We start from the raw sequence: 23,900 nt of genomic DNA, 5'->3' as shown, positions 1-23,900 counted from the left end.
CAAGTATGGGCATTTTTGTCAAACAGTGCAATATCCCCAAAATTATTCTGACAAGGTTTTTTTTAAAAAATGAAATGGAGTCTGTAAAGATTGTAAACAATCATTTCCTACACACAGACAGTGCAGCAGGGGAAATGAAAAAAAACTTGCGATTAGGTTACCCCACATGTTTTACAGGGACACACATTTGGTGCACAGCAAGCTTCCACAAATGGCAAAAGCAACAAGGATCAGAAAACCTGTGTGCAGGTTCTGATTGAAGGATAAATATTGGCAACTGGGCAGAACCGAACTGCACCTCTCAAAGTGACAGAAGTAAGTAACGTAAAATTCAATAAGAGGAGAGAGTATCGAGGTTAGAGCCACTGAGAGACTCCTGTGTAGTTATAAACTACAAGTGCAGCATGCAAACTTACTTATACACATACTTGCCTGACTTTTCTCCTCCTCATTCCCTTGTTAACCTGGGACACTAGGTCAGCTATAGCACTCCTCGTTCCCCTGACTAACAGCGGTGGCTGTGCCTTTCCCAGTCTACAGGTTAAAATTGATTAACCATCACAGGAATGTGAGCAGATAATATTGCTGGTTATTTTTAACCATGATGTGGAGATGCTGGCGTTGGACTGGGGTAAACACAGTAAGAAGTTTAACAACACCAGGTTAAAGTCCAACAGGTTTATTTGGTAGCAAAAGCCACACAAGCTTTCGAGGCTCTGAGCCCCTTCTTCACCTGAAGAAGGGGCCCAGAGCCTCGAAAGCTTGTGTGGCTTTTGCTACCAAATAAACCTGTTGGACTTTAACCTGGTGTTGTTAAACTTCTTACTGTGTTTTTAACCAAGCATAACCAACCTAACAAGCTGTTATTGCACTGACTAACATTGAAAAGCTGGGGTAAATGGTCTTGCTTACATTAAAAAAAGGGGAAAGTGTTTCAATTCTATTAACTACATCTGTAACAAACAAAGATAACACTAGAACTCAACGGCATTTTGTGAACCGCCGTATATCTCTAAATCTTTATAAACTGCTGGATATTACCTTAGGAGCTCTGGTAAGTGGACTTTCTTCCCAATTAACTTCATACACCTGCCTGCTGAAGGGAAGCTGTCTTTTAACATCGCTGCAGACATCCTTTGATGAGGGTAGACAGAGAGAGTGAACTGCAGTGTTGTGTTTTATCTGCCGGAGAAGACCTTTGATAAGATCCTCCTGTCACAAGTCACGCATCAACAACCTGTTGCGTTAGTCCAATCAGGTTAGAGTTGGAACATATCAAAGCCAGTGCAGACTCGCTCACACCTGAAAACTGGCCAGACAGCATTCCCTCCACAAAATAGCACACAGTAACACCTTGCTGAACCATACCTGGGTAAACTGCAATGTGCTGCACAACAAGCCTCAAAATGCCATCTTAGCAGAGAACATGCAAGCCATTTCAGAAACAACTCCACTGGAAGGAATAAAGCAGGAGTTATTATTGAAAAAAACAGGACGACACATCTCAAACATTATACTCTTTACAGTGCAGGACCTGTTATCCCATATTCAGAAAAGTCTGGACAAATACTTACAATTTTCCACAAAATTTAAAACAAATACCTAAATGCTAAAAACAGAATAAGTTGTCAATTTACTGAAGTGAAATAATATTTGTACTTTCACATCTGAAAGGGAGTTTGTGTATTAGCTGCTCTGTCAGTTCACAATAAAGGGGACAATGAAAGACTTAAGTTTGAGTGTCACAAGTAGGCTTACATTAACACTGCAATGAAGTTACTGTGAAAATCCCCTAGTCGCCACACTCCAGCACCTGTTCGGGTACACTGAGGGAGAATTTAGCACGGCCAATGCACCCTAACCAGCACATCTTTCAGACTGTGGGAGGAAACCCACGCAGACACAGGGAGAATGTGCAGACTCCACACAGACAGTGGCCCAACCTGGGAATTGAACCCAGGTCCCTGGCACTGAGGCAGCAGTGCTAATCACTGTGCTGGGTCGTCTGGATTTGGAAGCATAGTTACTACGTTTAACCACCAAGAAAGGATTAAACGTTCAACCTCAGTTTTATTTGGACAGCAGAAGACTCCCACACAAAACAAAGTGTTTGCTTTCGCTGTTAAAATAATTATATCTCATCATATTTACAGCGAAGAGGGGTGGATCTGATTTAAATAAATCTTAAAACTAATCTGCAAATAAAGTTGTTAAACTAGAGGCACAGAGAGTAACCAATCATTGTGATTCACAAATTTATCCTCATCCCAGAATGATTCTGCAGACAAATGCTGGAGTGGGAAGATGGAGGAGAATGCGTGGGCAGTGAGAAGGAGAACAGATGGGCAGAAGGCTCTGGTCTCGGAAAGAGGAGGTGGTGTCCCAGATCTCCTCTACCCAATGAGTGAAGAATTCCCTCCCATCATCATTCCTCACTAGCCTAGCTCGAACTTCACATTATATTCTTGATTCCCTGAGTAGAGGAGATCATTTCTCTCTACCCCAACAAATCCTTTAATCACCTTAAATACGTCAATTCAACCTATCCTTAATCTTCTGTACTCAAGGTAACAGAAGCATAGACTATACAATCTGTCTTTACGATCTAACCCTTTTAGCTGCTACTCTTGGCCTGTTTGGATCAAGCAGCTTATTTTTGGTACTTTATTCCTAATCAAAAAAGCCAGAGTCCCCACATGAGGGACAAACCAGATCCATGCTGACAAGACAAGGATATACATCCCATCTTGGGCTTGGTCAAATAAGATCCAAACTGACAGGATGAGGCATTGCACCCCCTCCCAGGCTTGATCGGATGCTTCATCTTAACCAAGAGGCCCAGATGACATTGAAAACAATTGCATCAGGTAAAGCCTCGGTTTAATCTCATTGGCTACCCGGATCGCTTACCCAACCCAGGATGGCAGGCGTCAGCACACCAAGTACAATGGGCTAGCCATGACCCCTGTCAGATCAAGCAGCTGAATGTCTGTATGTAGACAAGACCCTAAAGTGAAAGCACGCTGGACTTCAAAAATGATGGCAATTTGTAAAACTAGTTTGGTTGGTGATTCGTGACTGATTGTTAGACCAAACTACAGGTGTCTGATTTGTTCCTTTATAATGTATTGACAGGAGAAGCAAAAGGAAGGGCAAGACTGATGGGCAACTCCCACTGGACAGCAGGAGCGACAAGGTGGGAAAAACTCTGCACTTCAGCTTATTACTTGACTGTCTCCCAAATCTATCTGGGAGCCAATGGAAGGCAGCTCGATTCTCCTAAACCCAACTGCACCCTGACTGAGGAACACACCAACTGGATAGACACTTGCTGTGCACCATCCAAGAGAGGGAGTGATAAACAGAGTGGAGAGAGTGTACACTGCGCACAGACTGAGACAGAGAGAAATACTGCCTTTACCCAATGAACCAGGGTTCATTGGGTAAAGGGACCAAATGAAAAAGGACACCAGTTGAATTTTCAAATAAAATCAACTTTGGATAGGCTGTTGATCCAGTTACACTTTGCACCTGTGAGTTGACAGTTTGGTTAATTAAACATGTAACATTTTATTGCAACATGGAAGATACTGAGTGTAAAGACTTTCCGCTCTGTTTGATACAGGAATAAGCAACAAAGCTCCTGTCAATGAACAGTAAATATCTCTAGTTTCCGCCAGGCTTTGGTAACCAAAATCCCCAACCCCAGTCCAGTCACCTGTGCGGTTTAACCACTGCTCTGAGCCTTTTCTCCTAGGAATCTTCCCTTCCCGTTACCCAGTTATACCACCTCTCATTCCTGCTCTCTTGGGTACATTCTGGTTTTCCTGTTACCACCTTAACTTTATCTTTAGGTAAACGTCTCATTACCTTGGGCTGAATCAAACTACTCACAATCTTATTCAAGATTTAATTATGGATAAACTGACCCCCAAATGCTCTAATCGGCCGTCTACTACCCACCACTATAACACCACCCTCGGCAAATCTATTGCTGAAAGTGCCCTTCTTCACCTCCAAGCTATTTCAATGTTGTGCAGCCTCACATCCTCTATAGACCTCAGCTCAAAGTTTGCTTGCACCCTATTGCGCCTCAGATTCCATTCTCCCCGATCCTTGAATCACCAACATCAGTGGTGGGGAACCTGATGCCTGGGAGTTCTGAGTGCGGCCTACAAGACAGTTTGTTGTCTGTTACCCATGTGCAGAGTGGCCACATTCCAGTGATTTCCATTCTTGTAGCTTTCTTTCCCCCCCACCCCTCACCAGTATGATGGAAGTGATGAATCTCTGGAATTCATTTCCACTGAAGGCTGTGGAGGCCAGGTCATTGAGTGCCTTTAAGACGGAGATAGGTAGTTTCTTGATTGGTAAAGAGATCAAGAGTTATGGGGGGAAAAGTGGGAGAATGAGGTTGAGAAATTTATCAGCCATGATTGTTGGTTACCAACAGTGATGGGCAATGATTCATGTGCAATACCTAGCAGGAAAATTCTGATCAGGAATGTTACCCAATGTTTTGTTATAATTCTGGGTCCAGTCACGAGACTGAACTACAGGATCAGTGACTGCCTTTAAAATCCCTAAATACTATACAAAAAAAAAAGAACAGGATTTAAGAATTTGAAGATAGCCTGCCATAAGTATTCTACACATAATGTGCAGGGAACAACGCTGAACCAAGGTGCTCCAATTAGTTAATTTTGGATTTATTTCAGGGATTAGAGGTTGTGGTTTGCTCTTTTGTGCAGTTTGTTATGCTGGGTACACTTAAATGATGCAACCTTCACCACAAGCCAGGTTCTACACAATAGCTCGAATTGCATTGCGATTGGTGCCACAAATGTGTCCATCAGAAGGTACGAGATCAAAGGATTTGGCCTGTCATTATATATACTCTCAAATGCAACGTGTCACCAGCCTGCTGTATTTCTAAGCCTTGTAATTGTAGGACAAACATCCCGATTATTCAATCAATTTTCAGCACTAATTCATTTGCAATTTTTAAATTCATTTATGGGATGTGGGTGTTGCTGGCTAGGCCGGCGTTTATTGGCCATCCCATTAAACTATATTTCCAGTAAAAGTAAATAAACTATTATGGAAAGGAAGTGTCTATCTTAAAGCTATATAGGCACATAGACCATCTACTATACACACTGGAACCAAATATCAAGTTTGAGAGTCTGAGGAGATACCACTCTAACTGCCCCAGACACACTATCACATTTTTTGATTAAGGCAATAGTTTAGGGTTCAAGAAGAGGGAAAAATATAGTCTTGTTTTCTCAGAGTGACTGAACCCCTCATGTTCAATGCAATCTTCCTGTGTGACTGGAATTTCTCCCCACTCCGACTGGTTCCTAGTTTGCCCTACATTTGAAGTAGTTTGTTTGGAATGTGAAGTTTGGGAGGAAACGTCTGGTATTCTGGTCAAGGATAGTCAAAAGGTGAAAATGCTGGTGTCACACCATCTGGTCCCCCACCCCAGTCCAATGTTCCCCTTTCACAGATTACACTGATCCTTAGTGGGGACGATTGACGTCGTGGCTGTGTTGGATAATGTGTCTGATTGGATACTCCTACAGGGGGACACGCACGCACACAGTACAATTTTATCTTTTAAAAAAGCATTTAGACAGTTACACAGGTACAGAGAGATATGGGCCAAACGCGGGCAATTGGGACTAGCTTAGTGGTTAAAAGGGCATCATGGACAAGTTGAGCCAAAGGGCCTGTTTCCGTGCTGTAAACTTCTGTGACAGACTTTTGTCTGCATAGATGTAACATTAATTGACTAAGAGCAGAAACTCTGGTCGATTTTTCTTCCTCTATCCCTGGCTTATGCTGCATTATAGCCCTGTCAGATCAGATTTAAAACAAAATCAGACCCAAAACCTTGCCCAGGAGGCTAATGTTCTGCCAGATGGTATGTTTACCCACTAAGCCACAGACAAATGTGGGACTTGCACTGAGGAAGTAGGAATATTTCTTTGGTTGAAATTTCAAATGACATAGCCCACTCAACCACAGGCCCAAATCAAAGCCTTTTACAGTGATCGCTGACTGAAGTTTCTACTTTCTAAATGGTACAGCACCCCCATTTTACACAATATTTGCTGCCAGTATTTCTATTCGCAACTTAAATATTTTTCCCCCCATTTCACAAAGTTAAAATGTTCGTGTTTTAGCCAGCAGGCTATTCATAATCTTTTGCAAACTATGTGCCACTGTAAAAAGTATCTGCATACTAAACCAGCATTCTCAGAACCTGATGCAATGCTCAGAACCTTACGAGCTAAGGGCCTGGTGCCCTTGAACAGCTGCAACAAAAAGGTACTAAAAGTCTTCAGCATTACGTCTGGCAGCTTATTGCAGCAGTACTTTGGATGGTTATAACTTAGCAATATTCTCTGACCTCCCCTCAGTTTCCTTTCCTGTGGTTGGAGGTGGCATGCCACTCGCAGGTGACAGGATCTTTTATTTGTCACAAGTAAGGCTTACATTACCGCTGCAATGAAGTTACTGGTTTCCCATTGAAGCCACCCTATGTAGCCAGGAAACTCGTGGCAGGGATGCACCACTAGTAGGACCAAAGGATCCCACTGGTGTGAATAGCTGGGAGAATTTCAGGCCATATTTACAAATGTAAAAGGTTGAGTCGAAGACTAAACTTTTAGCCACAAAGTAAGGGATTGACTTTTACATAAGCAATAATGGAAGGATTGAAATCCACTCACGCCCATTGTCTCGCTAGAGTTACCAATATTGCAGACTGTTTCTGCCAACTGCACCACCAGAAGTAACGCTAAAGGAGTCCAAGGGCCTACACTTCCCGCTGCCTCAGAAAAGCAGGGAGCATAATCAAGGACCCCACACAACCCAGACATTCTCTTCCGTCGGGAAAAAGATGGAGGTCACATACCAACTGATTCAAAAACAACCTTCTTCCCTGCGGCCATCAGACTTTTGAATGGACCTACCTCGCATTAAGTTGATCTTTCTCTACACCCTGGCTTTGACTAACACTACATTCTGCACTCTCCTTCCCACCCACAGTCACCAAGGAACACAATAGGTGCATTATCCCAAAGTGAAAAATCAATAGAGGCGGACTTGCATTCTTCTTTTCAAAACACAGCTGATTCCAGTCAATTATACAAAGTACTTGAGAGAGAAAAGGAAGTGAAAGTAAATGCCATTTCCTCAAAAACACTTATGGTTTCATTTTCATCCCAAATGCAGTATTTCTCACTCTGCAGTGTGGAAAAATAAGAAGTTCCATACTGTGCTGAACAAACATTTGCTAGTATTACACTGGAATCATTTCCCTTCTCCATAACCTCCACCACCCCCCTACTTGTGATGCAAGTGATATGCATGTTTTTATTAAAATCACAGGTTTAAAGAGATGATTTAACCGGTGATTATCCCTCTCTCCACTTGCATTGTCTGTACCTGTAAAGACTTGATTACCTGTTAAGACTCGCATTCCAACCATTATCTTGCAATTGAGTCTGTCTTTATGTGCCCTGTTTGTGAACCCAACTCTCCACTCACCTGATGAAGGGCAGTGCTCCGAAAGCTCATGATACCAAATAAACCCGGTGTTGAGGCTTCTTACTCTATATTTCTGAAAACTCCAAGTCTGTCTACACTCATTATAGCAAGTATATTTGTGATTGATAACTATATTTAAAGGGAGTTGTGTGTCTGTAAGAAGAATGTTGCTCATTTGGAACTGAAAGTGATAGGTTAGAGATTAGAGTTCTTTTCATGTTTCAAGATCAGTTTGTTTTAATAAAGGATCTCCAATTTGTCAGTGAAATTACTCCTGGAGTGAAGAAGCCTTTCCTCACATTTATGCCAAAATAGAAAAATTGTTAGGGTCTAGTCTGGCTTCATAATATACCTTGGGGTTCTGGTCTAGGACCCCAACACCCTCCATAAATGGGATCTAGAAGATTTATTTATTGTCCATCTCCAGTTAGAGGAATGGTTTGGATACATCATATATTGTTTGGATATGGCATTGTAGAACCTGAAGGTATCTCTTCACCAAATTACCACCACATTCTAATATATCCCTGGTGACATGGAATGTCATTTTGCATCAAAAAAACCTTGCAAGATAGAAAACAATATTTGAAAAAAAATGCAACATTAAGATACCTTCAATTGTATGCAAGTGTTGTTAGCCTTCCTGAAAACATCTCACATGCTTAAGTTAGCTCATTAACCAGATATTAATATTTGATAACGTGAAGTTCATGTACACAGAAGTACATCAACACAAGCAATTGCAAAGATTTGAAACTAGTCGAAAGATTTAAATTAACTTGCTCAGACTAATCACTTCTCTCCCACAGTATCCTCCAGAGAAATGACTGCAGGAAGCCAGAGAACTGTTGAGAGGCCATTGAGCAGCTGACTAACTGCCCATTGAGGGATGGCCTCCAATTGCTGTCTTTGTTTACAAGCCTCCATCTCAGGTGGAAAACTCTGGACTGCCTTCGATCAGAGTTGACAATCCTTTGTGGGTCTGCAGTTTCCTTCCCTAAAGGAGTACAACTCTGCAGCTTCTGGTAACAGAAAGACCACATTCATTTACTATTGGGAACTAAACTCACATTTCATGGTTAAACTAATCCAGTAACATGACCACTATTTATAACTGCAATGAATACCAAGTAGAAAAACATCAACAAAAGGCTGGGGAGGGTTTAATTTTTAAAATTAATTATATGGGAATTCCAGAATTTTGACCCAGTGACAATGCGGGAATGCCAATATATTTCCAAGCCAGGATGGCAAGTGGCTTGGACGGGAACTTCTGGGTGGTGGTAATAACCAAAAAGCCTTTACTCTTTTTCTACTGTAAGGGAGTTTTGCATAATGTAGCATTCTATTTAATTAAACTTTCTAATTAATGACATTTCTAGCAGTCTGTTCCCTCTGACAACGGCCCAACTTTTGAACATTTCTTCCCCAAGATTCTTTATGCACATTCATGCCATTCTCCATCAAATCTCCCTGTTTGAATCCCTTCAGCCACAATGGCATGCATCCTGAGCAAACACCTTCCCAGATGGTGACAAATCGCTCCTAAACATCTTTGCTGTGTTTGAAGTTGACATGCTGTACCTCTCCATAGCTGAGGTTTGCAGCATAGAAACAGGCCCTTCGGTCCACCTTATCTATGCCACCCAGTTTTTACCACTACTCCCAATTTGGCCCACATCCCTCTATACCCATGTAACTGTAAATGCTTTTTAGGTATCTACTGCCCTTGTCCTTCTGGGTTTAGAGGGTGCCACCTAGGAGCCTTGGTGGGTTTTTGCACTGCATCTTGTAGATGGGATACACTGCTGCCACTGTGCTTCAGTGGTAGAAGGAATGTATGCTTGTGGAAGGGTTACAAATCAAGCGGGCTGCTTTGTTCTGGATGGTGTTGAGCTTCTTGGGAGCGGTCCTCATTCAGGCAAATGGAGAATGTTCAATCACACACCAGACTGGAGGTTTGTGGATGATGCACAAAAGTTTATGATCAAAATACGGAAGTCTGCGGTGGAAGGTTGCAGAGCTGGGGGTCAGGAAGGCCAAGGTAGGATGAGGTTTGTAAATTCATTGCGTTGGGGAAAAGGGAGCCATGGTGAATCAGCAAGAATGGGAGGAGTGAAGAGCAGGATACAGGGAGCTGGCCTTTGAACAAGTTGACATTATGGAAGATTGTCGATGGGAAGCTGTGGGCAAGGTACAGGCAGAGACAGAATTGAACAGTCTTGTTGAAGGATGGATTGCCGAGTTCAAACTCATTTTTGGGTCAAACTGTGCTGAAGTTTGTACAACCCTTTCACCTAGAGCAAGTGGCCAGGGACAAGACACAATCAGTAACAAAAAGAAAAGTAGTGAAAATGATGGATTCAATCCTAAATGTGAATTAGGAAAAACAAAAATGTCATGTCAGGCAGACAACCCAACAGTACCACAGCAAGTCAGGAGCTGGAGTCATTTGATTGTGTCTCAGCTTTCCCATGGAAATAGCACAACTGAGGATCAGTCTGCAAGGAGGAGGAGAGAAGGGAACCAATGATATATTTTGCGCCCAGAGGCAATTACATGGAGCTAGAAAAGCAAAGAAGACATAGCTGGAGAGATATTGGCTTCCATTTGGACAAGTAGCAGTGAAATAATGAGGGGCATGGATGAGGTAGATAGTCAACATCTTTTCCCAAAGGTAGGGGAGTCTAAAACTAGAGGGCATAGGTTTAAGGAGAGAGGGGAGAGATACAAAAGGATCCAGAGGGGCATTTTTTTTCCATTGAGGGTGGAGAGTGTCTGGAACAAGCTGCCAGAGGCAGCAGAAGCAGATACAATTTGTCTTTTAAAAAGCATTTAGACAGTTACATGGGTAGGGGGATTTGGGCCAAATTGGGAGTAGCTTAGTGGTAAAAACTGGGTGGCATGGACAAGTTGGGCCGAAGTGCCTGTTTCCATGCTGTAAACCTCAGAGCCATGGAGAGGTACAGCGTGTCAACTTCAAACACAGCAAAGACGTTTAGGAGAGATGATTTGTCACAATCAGGGAAGGTATTTGTGAATTTGCTCAGGATGCAGGTCATCGTGGCTGAAGGGATTCAAACAGGGAGATTTGATGGAGAATGGCATGAATGTGTATAAAAAATCTTAGGGAAGAAATGTTCAAAAGTTGGGCCATTGTCAGAGGGAACAGACTGCTAGAAATGTCATTAATTAGAAAGTTTAATTAAATAGAATGCTACGTTATGCAAAACTACCTTACAATAGAAAAAGAATAAAGGCTTTTTGGTTACTAATAATCATTCTTTTGAACCTGCATTGAAACGGAATCTAAATGGCCACAAGGTCAAAGCTCATATGGATAGAGGATACATACAAGCTTATAAAAAAAAGGATTGGGCTGGGATCACCAACTCCACCAAGCAGCTACAACTGAGCTAGCATTGTTATCTATAATGGACCCAAAGGAAGAGAATTATTGCAAAATGAACTCCCACCTGTTCCCGTTTCTCATAGCCTGTTTCTGTGCTGTTTGCAGGTATGTGCCCAACAGGTCCATGCCAGTGCCCAGACAACTTACTACATAGCTGAAGGCATTTGAGGAATAGTATCTCAGCTCATCTTTTTCATCTCTAAAGGGAAGCAAACCATCAAATATTCCAAAAGTCTCAAATTGTTTATCCTGAGCTCCTTAAAAATTAAAATTGTGTGAGTTTTATCTCCAGGATATGCCAACATTACTGACATACATCACTAACACTAAAGGCCACATTCTGCTTTCATCTCAGACTCGAAAAGATCTAAAAAGGGGGTGGTTTGCAAACTACAACAATTCAAAACTAATTTCCTTTACAACAGGTGGTTTAATCTGACCAAAGCTATTATCACCATCAGGACAGCACGGTGGCACAGTGGTTAGTGCTGCTGCCCTACAGCACCAGGAACCCAGGTTCCATTCTGGCCTCGGCTCACTGTCTGTGTGGAGTTTACACATTCTCCCCGTGTCTGCATGGGTTTTCTCCGGGTGCTCCGGTTTCCTCCCACAGCCCAAAGGCGTGTGGGTTAGGTTGATTGGCCTTGCTAAATTAATCTAATCTAGTGTCAGGGGGATTAGCAGGATAAATATGAAGGGTTATGGGAATAGGGCCTGGGTTGGATTGTGGTCAGTGCAGACTTGATGGGCCAAATGGCCTCCTTCTTTACTAGAGGGATTCTATGATGGGTATCCAAAACAAACAAAGTGATGAAAGATGTCAAAGTGATAGAAAATGCTCAGCAGACCAGGCAGCATCTGTGGAGAGAGAAGCAGAGTTAACCTTTCAGATTAAATGAAGTTTGTCAGAAGTGGGAGGGTTTAGCGATTGAACAGTTTTAAAGCAAGGCTGGGGTGGAAAGTAGAACTGACAAGTAGGAAGGTCTGTGATAGTCTGAAGATTAAAAATCAAAAAAAGGAGTGAAGAAAGACAAAACAAGGTGGTAATGGGATAAGAAATAAAAGTAGCTGAGAGGCGGTGTAAATTAAAGTGGAAGTCACCAACAGCTGCCATCCAAAGGGTGACATTGAGGTTAAGATCTGAAATTATGGAATCCAAAGAGGGGCTATCTGAAAAATAAAAAGATGCTGCTTCGCAAAATTGCATTCGAAAGTCATTGGAGGACAACAGGTCAGAGTGGGAGCAAAATAGAGAATTAAAAACAATGAACATAGCTGACTGGGAGCTCAGGGATATGTATGTAGGCTGAACAAAGTCTCCATTCCGCTGCCTCAGAACAGCAGCCAGCACAATTAAGGACCCCACGTACCTGGACACACTCTTCCACCTTCTTCCATCGGGAAAAAGATACAAAGCTCTGAGGTCACATACCAACCAACTCAAGAACAGCTTCTTCCTTGCTGCCATCAGACTTTTGAATGACCTACCATGATGCACTATCAATAAGGCGAAAGACTACCGATATGCCAATATAAGTGTAGGCTTTTATTCACAACAGAATCAGGAGCAGATCCCAACAATTAACCGACCTGGACTGAACAAGGGGGAGGAGACAGCCACCTTTATACTAGGTGCTGAGGGGAGGAACCAAACTGGAAGGGGATGTGTCCAGGTATGACAAACACACAACGGTGGTCCATATAGGACAAAGGCACAACTGAGGTCCACCACACTACCATATATTAAGCTGATATTTCTCTCCTTTCCTTCTTCCCTATGTACTCTATGAACAGTATGCTTTGTCTGTATAGCATGCAAGAAACAATACTTTTCTCTGTATCCCAGTACCTGTGACAATAATAAATTAAATCAATGATAGAGTAGTGAATACAGAATATAAATGGAGATACTGGTCCCAGGGCATTATGCTTTTCAAATCCTGTTAAGTCTTGGGTGGGTATATACATTTAATTGCTGGCATCCAAAGAGATTGGTTTTACTTTCAACAAAACCAAAACCATAGAATCCCTGCAGTGCAGGAGACCATTCAGCCCATCGAGTCCACAGTGGCTCCCTGAAAGAGCATTTTACCCAGGTCCACCCCCTTTGCCCCATCCCTGCAAGTTTACCATGGCTAATCCACCTAATCTGCACGTCTTTCGGCACTAAGGGGCAATTTAGCATGATCACTCCATCTGACCGGCATATCTTTGGAGTGTGGGAGGAAACAGGAGCACCTGGAGGAAACCCACGCAGGCACAGGGAGATTGCTGTCTGTGTTAAGTTTGGTAAGAAGTCTCACAACACCAGGTTAAAGTCCAAGTGGTTTATTTGGTAGCACAAGCTTTTAGAGCACTGCACCTTCATCAGGTGAGTGGGAGTTGTATTCACAAACAGGGCCTATATAGACAAACTCAATTTACAAGATAGTGGTTGGAATGAGAGTCTTTACAGGTAAAGAAATCTTTAAAAAAGGTACAGACAATGAGTGGAGAGAGGGTTAAGCACAGTTTGCACAGAGGCCAGAATCTAACCCGGGTCCCTGGCACTGGAGGCAGCAACGCTAACCTCAGTTCTGCCGAGTGGCACAAAACGGCATCATCTTTTGGTCCTATAATACTCTGCTCTTAATGAATTTAATTGAATGCTCACTATAGAAATCCAATGAAGGATTATTCATGGCACGTGTGTCACTTATTAGAAGCACCACCCTAGCACCTAATCAAGCTGCAATCGTGGAGCTGCCAGCATTCAGATGGGATGTTGCACAGAAAGATTGACTACCTGGCCAGGTATGTGTTAAAATGAGGCAGAGAGTTTTCCTGGTGAGCTCAACATTCCTCAACCAGTAGCACCCACAGAGAGTGAAAAAAAAAAAATTGACAATTGATCCCATAGTTAGTCAGTATTTAGATGTACCACAGATGTGGCATTTGACAACACAAGTCAGTTACATAAAAACATCTTTACTACTAACCAGATTTCCAATGCTAAAGCTATATTGCAAAGTGGTAAAAGACCGTTCCCAGTAAAACAAACAGAATGAGCGTCAACAGGAAATAGACTTGCAAGTTAAAAAAAAAGGGCAGATGTTCCTGGAAAGGTGTTTATACAATTTCCCCACTAGATACTGCTTAACATTTACTGTCCCTCTCTCGGACTGTTAAAGTGGGGGATTGATGCGCGATAAATCACACGGGAGGCTGGATGTACCCGGGAAATAAAGGCTTTTATTACCAACAATAATGGAGCTACTATATACAATCCCAGACTAAAGGGTCACCAGGCAGAGCAGTGACCTTTATACCTCTCCCGGAAGGTGGAGCCAACTGGAGTGTACCATAGGACTATATTAACAGGTAGAACAGCCCAACCCTAACCCCAACAGTAACATATCTACAGACTCAGTACTGGCCAGACCATGGCTCAGCACTCCTGGTGGTAACCAACAATGGTTCACCACATTCACCCCTCCTTTAAAAACAAAGGCCGGCGGGGCACAAAAACAGAACAACTGTTCATCTGTCGATAAGTTCAATCGTTTTGGGGGACCGCACCATCTCTGCGACCTCCTCAACACCGGCGATGACGCCGGTTCAGGCAATCGCGGTGACCTTCTCTCCAAGGCGGTGTCCAGTAGCTCCGTTATTGTTGGTAATAAAATTGATGCACGATAAATCACACGGGAGGCTGGATGTACCCGGGAAATAAAGGCTTTTATTACCAACAATAACGGAGCTACTATGTACAATATACAATCCCAGACTAAAGGGTCACCAGGCAGAGCAGTGACCTTTATACCTCTCCCGGAAGGCAGAGCCAACTGGAGTGTACCATAGGACTATATTAACAGGTAGAACAGCCCAACCCTAACCCCAACAGTAACATATCTACAGACTCAGTGCTGGCCAGACCATGGCTCAGCACTCCTGGTGGTAACCAACAATGGTTCACCACAGGGATACACAGTACCGCCTGCACTGGATGATACAGGATAGACCCCCAAATATATTTGCAACTGTTAAAGTTTATTAGTGACACAAGTAAGCTTGCATTAACACTGCAATGAAGTCACTGAAAATTCCCTAGTTGCCACACTCTGGCACCTGTTCGGGTACACGAAGGGAAGAATTTAGCATGGCCGATGCATCTTTCAGGTCGTGGGGAGGAAAGCAGAGCATCCAGAGGAAACCCACGCAGACATGGGGAGAACGTAAAGACTCTGCACAGACAGTGATCCCAAGCCGGGAAACGAACCCGTGTCCCTGGTGCTGTGAGGCAGCAGTGCTAACCATTGTACCACCCTGTTAAGAAAATGTTTTTTTTTTAAAAACCGAAAGAATTGCAGGTTTAAAATCACAAAGTGTACCAAATATGAAACTTAAGCAATAAATTAAACCACAGGACAGCTTCAGTTAGAGTAGTGAAATCAGGTGCCACACAATAGGAAGGTTTCAGAAAGAGTGCAATAGGAACTTAGAGATTCTGCTGCCTAACAAGAGGAAATAAACAGAGAAACAACACTCAGTACTTGCAGCTTTGTTTCATGAGAATAGATGGGTTAATATAATCAAAGTGTTTGAAATTGTGGAAGCATTGGGGTAACATTGATTTCAAGAAATTAAATATAGCTCTTGGGGCTAAAAGGACCAAGGGATATGGGAGGGGATTAGGACATTAAATATGTTCAGGCATGATCATAATGAATGGCGGAGCAGGCTCGAATGGCCTACTCCTGCTACTATTTTCTATGTTTCTAAATGGTGTCTACAATTTGAGGGGATCTAAGATGTTCGATAAGGCCAGAGAGGCATCATTATGATCAGAGTTTTGAAGCTTTGGAATTCTTTTGTGGCAGAAACTGTCAACATTCAATATTTACAAGGTGAATATATGGTCAGGTTGGTCAGAATGTTTCTATGGTGTATGCTACATGACTGTGCTCATTTCACACTTAATGGAAATTTTTTACATGTGAACCTGCTAGCTGAGTGTTGCTCAATATATATTTGGTTACTGGCAATACAGATGTGGCTGTTGAGTAATAAGATATTATTGGGCAACTCATTGCAACACTCATTCACATGACATAGGCATCACCTGGGGGGAGGTTACGTACATCAACATTGCAAGGTGACAGGACAAGTTGAGGAGATGGTTAGAGAAAAAAAAATGTTGGGAATTCTTGGCTTTATTATAAGGAAATGCAAAGAAAAGGAAGTTATGGTAAGCCTTTATATAAAAATAAATCTCTGCTGGTGCCTCAGGTGGAATATTATGCTCAATTCAGAGCACCTCACAAAAAGGTGTGGGTTGGGTTGATTGGTCATGCTAAACTGACCCTTGTGTCAGGGGGATGAGCATGGTAAATGTGTGGGGTTATGGGAATTGGGCATTGTGGTTGGTACAGACTCAATGTGCCGAATGGCCTCCTTCTGTACTGTCAGGATTCTATGATGTGGAAGAGACCAACTAAAAAATGACAGATTAGTGGTGGGTTTTCACCTTGGACTAGAAAGGAGATATAACAGGAGCGTTCAACAAGAAAAAAATCTCATCTAAGTAAATAAGGGGAAATTGCTTTAAGTGGTGGAAGCTTCAGCAAGTTCCAGGGACACCCATTTAAGGAGATTGGTTCAAGGATCAATGCAGATCATAACAACTTGCTGATTTTTGGTAATGCGCTGCCTAAATAGGTGTGGTGGATCAGATTTGAGAATTGGATTAGGATCTGAAGGGGGACAAAATATTTTACAGGTCTAGGGGATTAAGTGGCTAAATTGTCAGAGCTGATGGAGGCAATCTCCAATCAGTCAATGGTCCCTCCATATGCTGAATCATGCTACAATTCTGATGAACTTTAATCTACTATATGTTTATTGGTGAAATGGTAAAAACATAAAGCAGAGTGTTTTACCTCCTTGGTAGCATGTTTGTTAATTAAATATACATGTAAAAAATATCTGCATTGGCGAGGAGAGGCAAGTCACTTTCAACTAAAATTATTCAAACATCAAATGGTGAAGCTGTGGCCACTTATTATTGGATAACACTACAAACTCAAATTAAATTTTAAACTGTGCTTTTAACTGTAGCATTTAAACATCAAGATCCTTTAAAAATACACTGCAAAAGTGACGCGCGATATAACTCGAGGCTAGAGATGCTCGAGGAAATAAAGGCTTTTATTGACTACTACAATAGAGCTACCATATATAATACACGATCCCAGACTGAGGGGTCCCAGACAGAGCAGTGACCTTTATACCTCTCCCAGGAGGCGGAGTCCGACTGGGATGTACCATAATAACTATAATACAGGTAGAACAGCCCAACCCTAACCCCAACAGTAACATGTAGAACAACCCAACCCTAACTCCAATAGCAACATATATACAGACTCATAGTACTGGCCAGACCCTGGCTCAGTACTACCTGGTGGGAACCAACGATGGTTCACCACAAAAAGGAACAGGAATATTTTGTGGACTAAGTACAAAATAACTGTGTGCATCTTTGGAACTGGCACAAACTATGTTCCATAACAGGTAGAAATTAATTTCTACCTGAACATTCAGGTTGAGCAACATTCAAAAAAGTGGTGCACAATTCTCAAGTGGTTCATTCATACCATAAGTTACCCAACCCTGATAAACTATGTAGAGTCTTGATTTAAAGAGAATGCAGTCTACATTGGGTGACCAAATTATTCCTAAATGTGACCAAAACAGCCATAGTTTTTTTTAAAAAAAGAAATACTATTTGAAGATATTATCTGTTGAGAGTCATACGTAAACAGGTCAGAGGATGGATTGTCAAATTCCAGAGCAATTAGTTGGGTCCAAGTCAAAGGACAAATGGTTTCATGCTTGGAGTGGCTGAAGCTTTTAGGTTGTGTTAAATCTGTCACCTGGTCCCTCAGAAAACAATCAGCAAATTCTAACAAGGGATTAGTGGGTGGCATGGGGTTGGCACTGTTGCCTCAGTGCCAGGTGCCTGGGTTAGATTCCTGGCTTGGGTCATTGTCTGTGTGGAATCTGCATGTTCTCCCTGTGTGGGTTTCCTCCCACAGTCCAAAAAGACACACTGGTTAGGTGCATTGAAGGAGAATTTAGCATGACCACTGTACCCGAACAGGCAGTGTGGTGGCTGGGGGATTTTCACACTAACTTCATTGTAGTGTTAATGTAAGCTTACTTGTGACTAATAAATAAACTTTAACTTTTTAATGCAGGTATAATGCCAGAAGAGAACTTTCTCTCAAGAAGCAAACCAGTCTTTTGGAACAAAGGAGGATTCACTGCAGGGGTTGAGTAGCTCTGTCTGCCAATACATCACAATAGCCAGAAAATTCCTATGCCATTAGCCTTTTTCCTCTTTAGACTGTTACAGCACAAGACAGGAAAACATGCTTTTGTCAGATAATGATTTTCTTTTTAATCACATGGCTAGGACACCATGAAAAAAAAAAACAGATCAAATATGAGCTTGCAAAGATGGCTTCCCAATTTGCATCATGACTTTTTCCATTCCAATCCATCAAGATAGAGACACGTCGATGATGGCCACAGGAGAATACAAGTGAGTCACATATTCGATCTATCGTCATAAAGGTATCAAGGCAATCATCTGGGATATTCAGCAGCGGGTTTCCAGACATGAAGCCAAGCTACAATGGGAATACACTGAACTCAGTTGAACAATGGGGCACTGGCTGAGGAAGAGGATGCATAGATTTGAGCTAAGTTACAAGAGGGAATACACTAGTAATGACCACATTTGAGTCACTGGGTGATGGACATGTGACAGGCCCACCTTTTTTTGTGTTTAAACTTCTGCTATCTCTGCAGGAGAACAAGCAGCTCAGCGCTGATGAGAGAAGAGCTGGGTGGGGCCCCCTCCCTCCTTTCCACTCACCTCTCCAACTCACATTGCAAGCCTCAAATCCCATTTGATGACTGTGGCTATGTCTGTGTGGGTTTCCTCCGGTTTGCCCCCACAGTCCAAAATTGTGCGCGTCAGGTGAATTGACCATGCTAAATTGACTCGTGTCAGGGGGATTAGCAGGGTAAATGTGTGGGGTTATGGGAATAGGGCCTTGGTGAGATTGTGGTCGGTAGAGACTTGATGGGCCAAATGGCCTTCTATGATTCAGGGATATCCCTGCTGAATTCCACCCAGTACCAACGTCTCCAGGTAACCAGCCAAATCAGCTGTCTACATCTTGAAATCTGAAACAAAGTCAGAAGACCATCAACTTCAGCGTGAAGCCAGGGGAGACAAACTATCCTTCTCATTTCTTTGGACTCAATTGGCAAATCTATCCTTCCCCCCCCACTCTTACAGGTGAGCATGCATGCGTGTGAAAGTAGTAAGTGTGTGCGCGCAGAAGTATTTTACTCAAGATCAGTTTAAGTACAGTAAAGTTAGCCTCTTTGTTAAACTCAAGAAAACCTGTCCAATTGGTTCTTACGATCATGGCACATAAACCGTTTTTAAAAACTGACAAATGTCCTTTCCAAAAAAAAGTTCTTGGAGTCAAATGAGGGAAATAAAAATGGGAGCTATTTGACCCGCCTCACCAGATCATAATGAGAGAAAGATGGAATGCAGCAGAAAATAAATTGCCAGAAATTATTTTTTGTCAAGGGTGGTATTTTCTTTGTTTTGTATTATTCATGGTAGTGAATTAAGAAAGCACAACCATTACTGCTATTCTACCTGCGCGGCTTGAAATAAAAGCATCAACCAGGGATTAAAAAGATTTTGTCTGCATAGCTCTTGCTGTTTAGTGAGAAAAATAATGGACATCAACAACCAGCCAACCAAACTTATTTTGCCAAGTATTTGTTTAGTGCACCTGAGAAATTAAGCACCTGTGTGAAAGACAAGAGGATAGAGTTCAGGTCTCAAAAGATACTATTTACACCCTCTTGGGTTATCTACAAGTAAAAGAGAAGGCCCTATAAAAGTCAGCTGCTCAGGGCACTTATGGGAGTGATGAACACTATTGAACCAAAGAAGGTATTCTAACCCTTCAAATGGCACAATGGTTAGCACTGCTGTCTCAGCACCAGGGACCTGGGTTCAATTCCCTGATTGGGTCACTGTCTGTGTGAGGAGTTTGCACCTTCTGTGTCTGCATGGGTTTCCTCCCACACTCCAAGGACGTGCTGGTTAGGGTGCATTGGCCATGCTAAATTCTCCCTCAGTGTACCAGAACAGGTGCCAGAGTGTGGCGACTAGGGGATTTTCACAGTAATTTTATTGCAGTGTTAATAAAAACCTACATGTGACACTAATAAACTAACTTCCTGCAAACATGCAAAGCAAGCAAGAATTATTGGTGGACCTAGATTTCTGGTAACAAAATCAACCCAAGCAGGGCACAGTTCACTGATGTCAATCTTTTTCTTGTACTATGCAATACAAAAAAAAAGTGTACAGACTGGATATTTAAATCCCTTGCAGACAAGTAAATTTGCTTCAGAAGCTTAGAAATCACTGCAACCATCAAAACCAGAACAGCACCAAGAGCTGGTGATAAATGAATTTGACCTTTGATTCCTGGTAGGTTCAAGACTTACAAATGGCTGTTTTTGACGCAACGACCAGGAACCGTAAACGACTTAGGGCACAGGGCGAACATGGGACAAACTCCAAAAGCATGACTGCTGAAGAGTAAGCAAGTATTGAATGCGCACGCAAGCTCTGAAGGCAAAGATCACAATCCAGGAACACCTGGCATCATTGCATTGGACAGTCAAGTGCCAGTCACCAGCAGCTCAAAGCTACAAAATTAAAAACACGACTTGCCAATTCTCCCCCCCCCAACAAGTTTACATTTATTGGCATTAAACTTTTAAAGTAAAGATCTGTAATGGACATGATCTGCTTCGAAAGGGCAATTGAATTTTGGTCAGAACTGGGAAGGGGGGGGGTAACAATATGGTAATGTCACTGAGATGCAGCTGAGGCTACAGAACTTAGTTTCAGAATGCTGCGGAACATGGCAATGACTTTTTTTTGTGGAGACCATATTACATTTAAGATACTGCAGTGCCCCACCTCAAGGCTTTGACACAATCAAGTTAATGCTCCACTGCAGAATGGAGGGATGGCTGCATTGTTTAACCATTTCTTTCTTTGAATGACATGTTGAGCCATTACCCCAGCAGATGTATTTCATGGCCTTACTGTAACAAAAAAAAAGGGCAGAGTTCTGACCAGGATTCTTCAGCCACCAAAATTAGCTTGTAATAGCAATGGGATTTTAAAAAAGATTATTGACAGCACAGTACCAGGCCATTCAGCCCAATCATAAGGCCAAAGTTTATTTATTAGTGTCACAAGTAGGCTTATTACAATGAAATTACTGAAAATCCCCTAGTCACCACACTGACACCGGTTCGAGTACACAGACAGAGAATTTAGCATGGCCAATGCACCTAACCAGCACATCTTTTGGACTGTGGGAGTCAACTGGAGCACCCAGAGGAAACCCACACAGACACGGGGAGAAGGTGCAGACTCCGCACAGACAATGACCCGAGCTGGGAATCAAACCCGGGTCCCTGGAACTGAGGCAGTGCTACCTACCGTTCCACCCCATTCAGCGCCAATACCAAATACTCCACAAGCTTCCCTCTTTCTTCAATTAACCCCATCAACATAAAACTGATTTTAAAAATCTCCATTTTGGCTTTCTGCAATCAATCCCTCCCCCCAGCAGGTGGGGAGGAGTAGTCCATGTTTCTAGTATCAGGTTCTTAACATCACCACCGAATGGCCTCGCTCGATAAAGATTATTCAGCCTTGTTCCGAACTCCCTCAGAGGAAATTCACCTCATCCATCCTATCAAGTCCTTTAATCATCAGAACAATCCAGTTAATACAACCTCAAATCTTCCTTATCCAAGGGAATATAACCCCAAGTCAATGAAAATGTCACAAATCTTTCTATACAAAATAGCTTGATAAGGATATTTCTGACATAGTCCATTTCAAAAAGACAGGGAACTATTGCTTGGCACCCCACCTTGAAACAGTCTCTGGATCTGGTCTTACCTTTGTTGTTGTGGAATTTATTCTTCTCTTTAACAGCAAGAACCAGGATTTCTTGGTGCTTTAGGCAGAGTCTATACAGTAGTTAGAGAACACTAGACTGGCACGGAGTGGCTTGAAACAGTTCAACATTCACACCTGCTGTACCTATTTGTCTCAGCAACAGAAACACCTATATATACAGCACTCAGAATAAATTACATATTGTCGTTGATAAGCTTTGCTATCAGGTTAAAACTTCTAACCAACACTGGCTGTACAAAGGTCAGATATTCAGGAAGGATCAATTAAATCACCATGATGGCTTTCACAGCTCCATTGCAAACAATGGATTTTCTCTGCCGTTTGTCACAGGGTTTACTGTCACCATGAGACACTGGGGCTTGTCAAAGAGGTCAAGTGCCCTGTATTGTAGCATATAAACAGGGACATAAATATCTGCTTTTGTATTTGAACACTCATGCTCTGTAACATTAGACATTATTGCAATATTTACTGTACTTTGACAGGCTTGAAAGACAGTTTTGAAAAAGTGTGCTTACTCACTCGCAACGTTTTAAAAAGTTGACAACAAAAGAGCTGTAGTCATGAATTGGCACGTAACTGTGCCAAAGTATACAGATATGTATTAGTGAAGTTTTAGACTTTTGTTGCACAATGAAACAAGACACTAAGAGTGATGCCAGTTAACCGGGAAAAAGAAACTCAAATTTCTGCAACAGAAATATTTACGATTGTGTCTGCAGCCTGGAATGGCCAATGGAAGAGAATGTACAAATATTGTTCTGGAGCAAATTCTCACCTTGCTATTGGGCAGAACTTCTCCAAAGGAAAATTGGTAAGTTCTGGCAAGATCTTACCGGCTCGTCAGCACTGGTCGATCAGTGTGGTGAAAGGGAAGGTAGCATGCGAGGCCAAACTTTTATTCCTTTGCAGATTCTTGGTATCCCCCCTGACAACTTGTTTTCCCCATCAGTCTTTGTATCATCAGCAAATCTGGCTACAGTACAGTTTGTCCCTTTATCCTGTCAGCGCTCTACCAGTTACAGTTTGCCAATCTGAAAAATGCCCCATTTATCACAACTGTTAGTCAATCCTTTATCCATGCTAATATATCACCCCCAACACCACAAGCACTTATCTTGTGCAATAACTTTGTGGCACCTTATGGAATGTCTTTTGGAAATGCAAATAGACTACATCTACTTGTTCGCCTTTATCCGCCATGCTTGTTACACACTAAATGTTCAGCACAATTTCCCTTTCGCAGAATCAATGTTGACTCTGCCCAGTTGTATTATGATTTTCTAAGTGTCCTACTCTCATCATTGACAAAATTCTAACTGACATTTAGTTTCCAGATTTTAGTCTCCCATCTTTTTGTAGTAGTGGTGTTTTTGCAGTTTTCCAGAATTTATGGAATTTGGGAAGATTACAGTCAATGCATCCACTTCCTTCAATATCTATAATGCAGGCCATCAAGTTCACGGAACTTCAGTCCTGCTAGTCTTCCTAGTCCTTTTTCCATTAGCGGCTGTTTTAATTTTTCTGTCTCGATTACATACTATTCTTGGGATTCTGTATCTTCTATCGTGAAGACAGATACAAAATACTTGTTCAAATTATCAGCTATTTTCCATTATCAATACTCCAGTTTCACCCTCAAGGGGACCAATGCTCACTTTTGCATTTCTTCCTAGTTTCCTCTCATTACGCCAATTTCTCATTTGGCATTTTTTGGTGGTTCCCAAATTCTTTCCACTAATCTTCATTGCTTTGGATATCTTTTCTTTCAATTTCATACCATCTTTAATGCCATGGATGGTGCGTCCTTCTCATTGTTACGGCCTCGCTCAAGAGAGA

The 23,900-nt window shown here is 42.2% G+C and overlaps 1 protein-coding gene across 2 annotated transcripts in view; it reads right to left on the bottom strand.

Moving 5' to 3' along the window:
• Window positions 1–22,137, bottom strand: part of LOC144479737 (GRAM domain-containing protein 2B) — a 62,132-nt gene extending 39,995 nt beyond the window's left edge. The window contains exon 1 of one of the 2 annotated variants that reach the window (XM_078198769.1): window positions 22,041–22,137. Coding sequence is in view for 1 of the 2 variants with exons in the window: in XM_078198768.1 (XP_078054894.1) it covers window positions 1,042–1,133 (92 nt within the window). In the remaining variant the exon portion in view is untranslated. Of the gene's footprint in view, window positions 1–1,041; window positions 1,171–22,040 lie in introns of those variants that run through there. The other variant, XM_078198768.1, reaches the window with a different exon arrangement.
• Between the last annotated feature and the right edge of the window lie 1,763 nt (window positions 22,138–23,900).

The sequence above is a fragment of the Mustelus asterias genome, chromosome 26 (genome assembly GCF_964213995.1).
Source record: "Mustelus asterias chromosome 26, sMusAst1.hap1.1, whole genome shotgun sequence".
Lineage (NCBI taxonomy): Eukaryota > Metazoa > Chordata > Chondrichthyes > Carcharhiniformes > Triakidae > Mustelus > Mustelus asterias.
The sequence above is the reverse complement of the archived record's forward strand: the minus strand, read 5'-3'. Positions and strand labels throughout refer to the sequence as shown.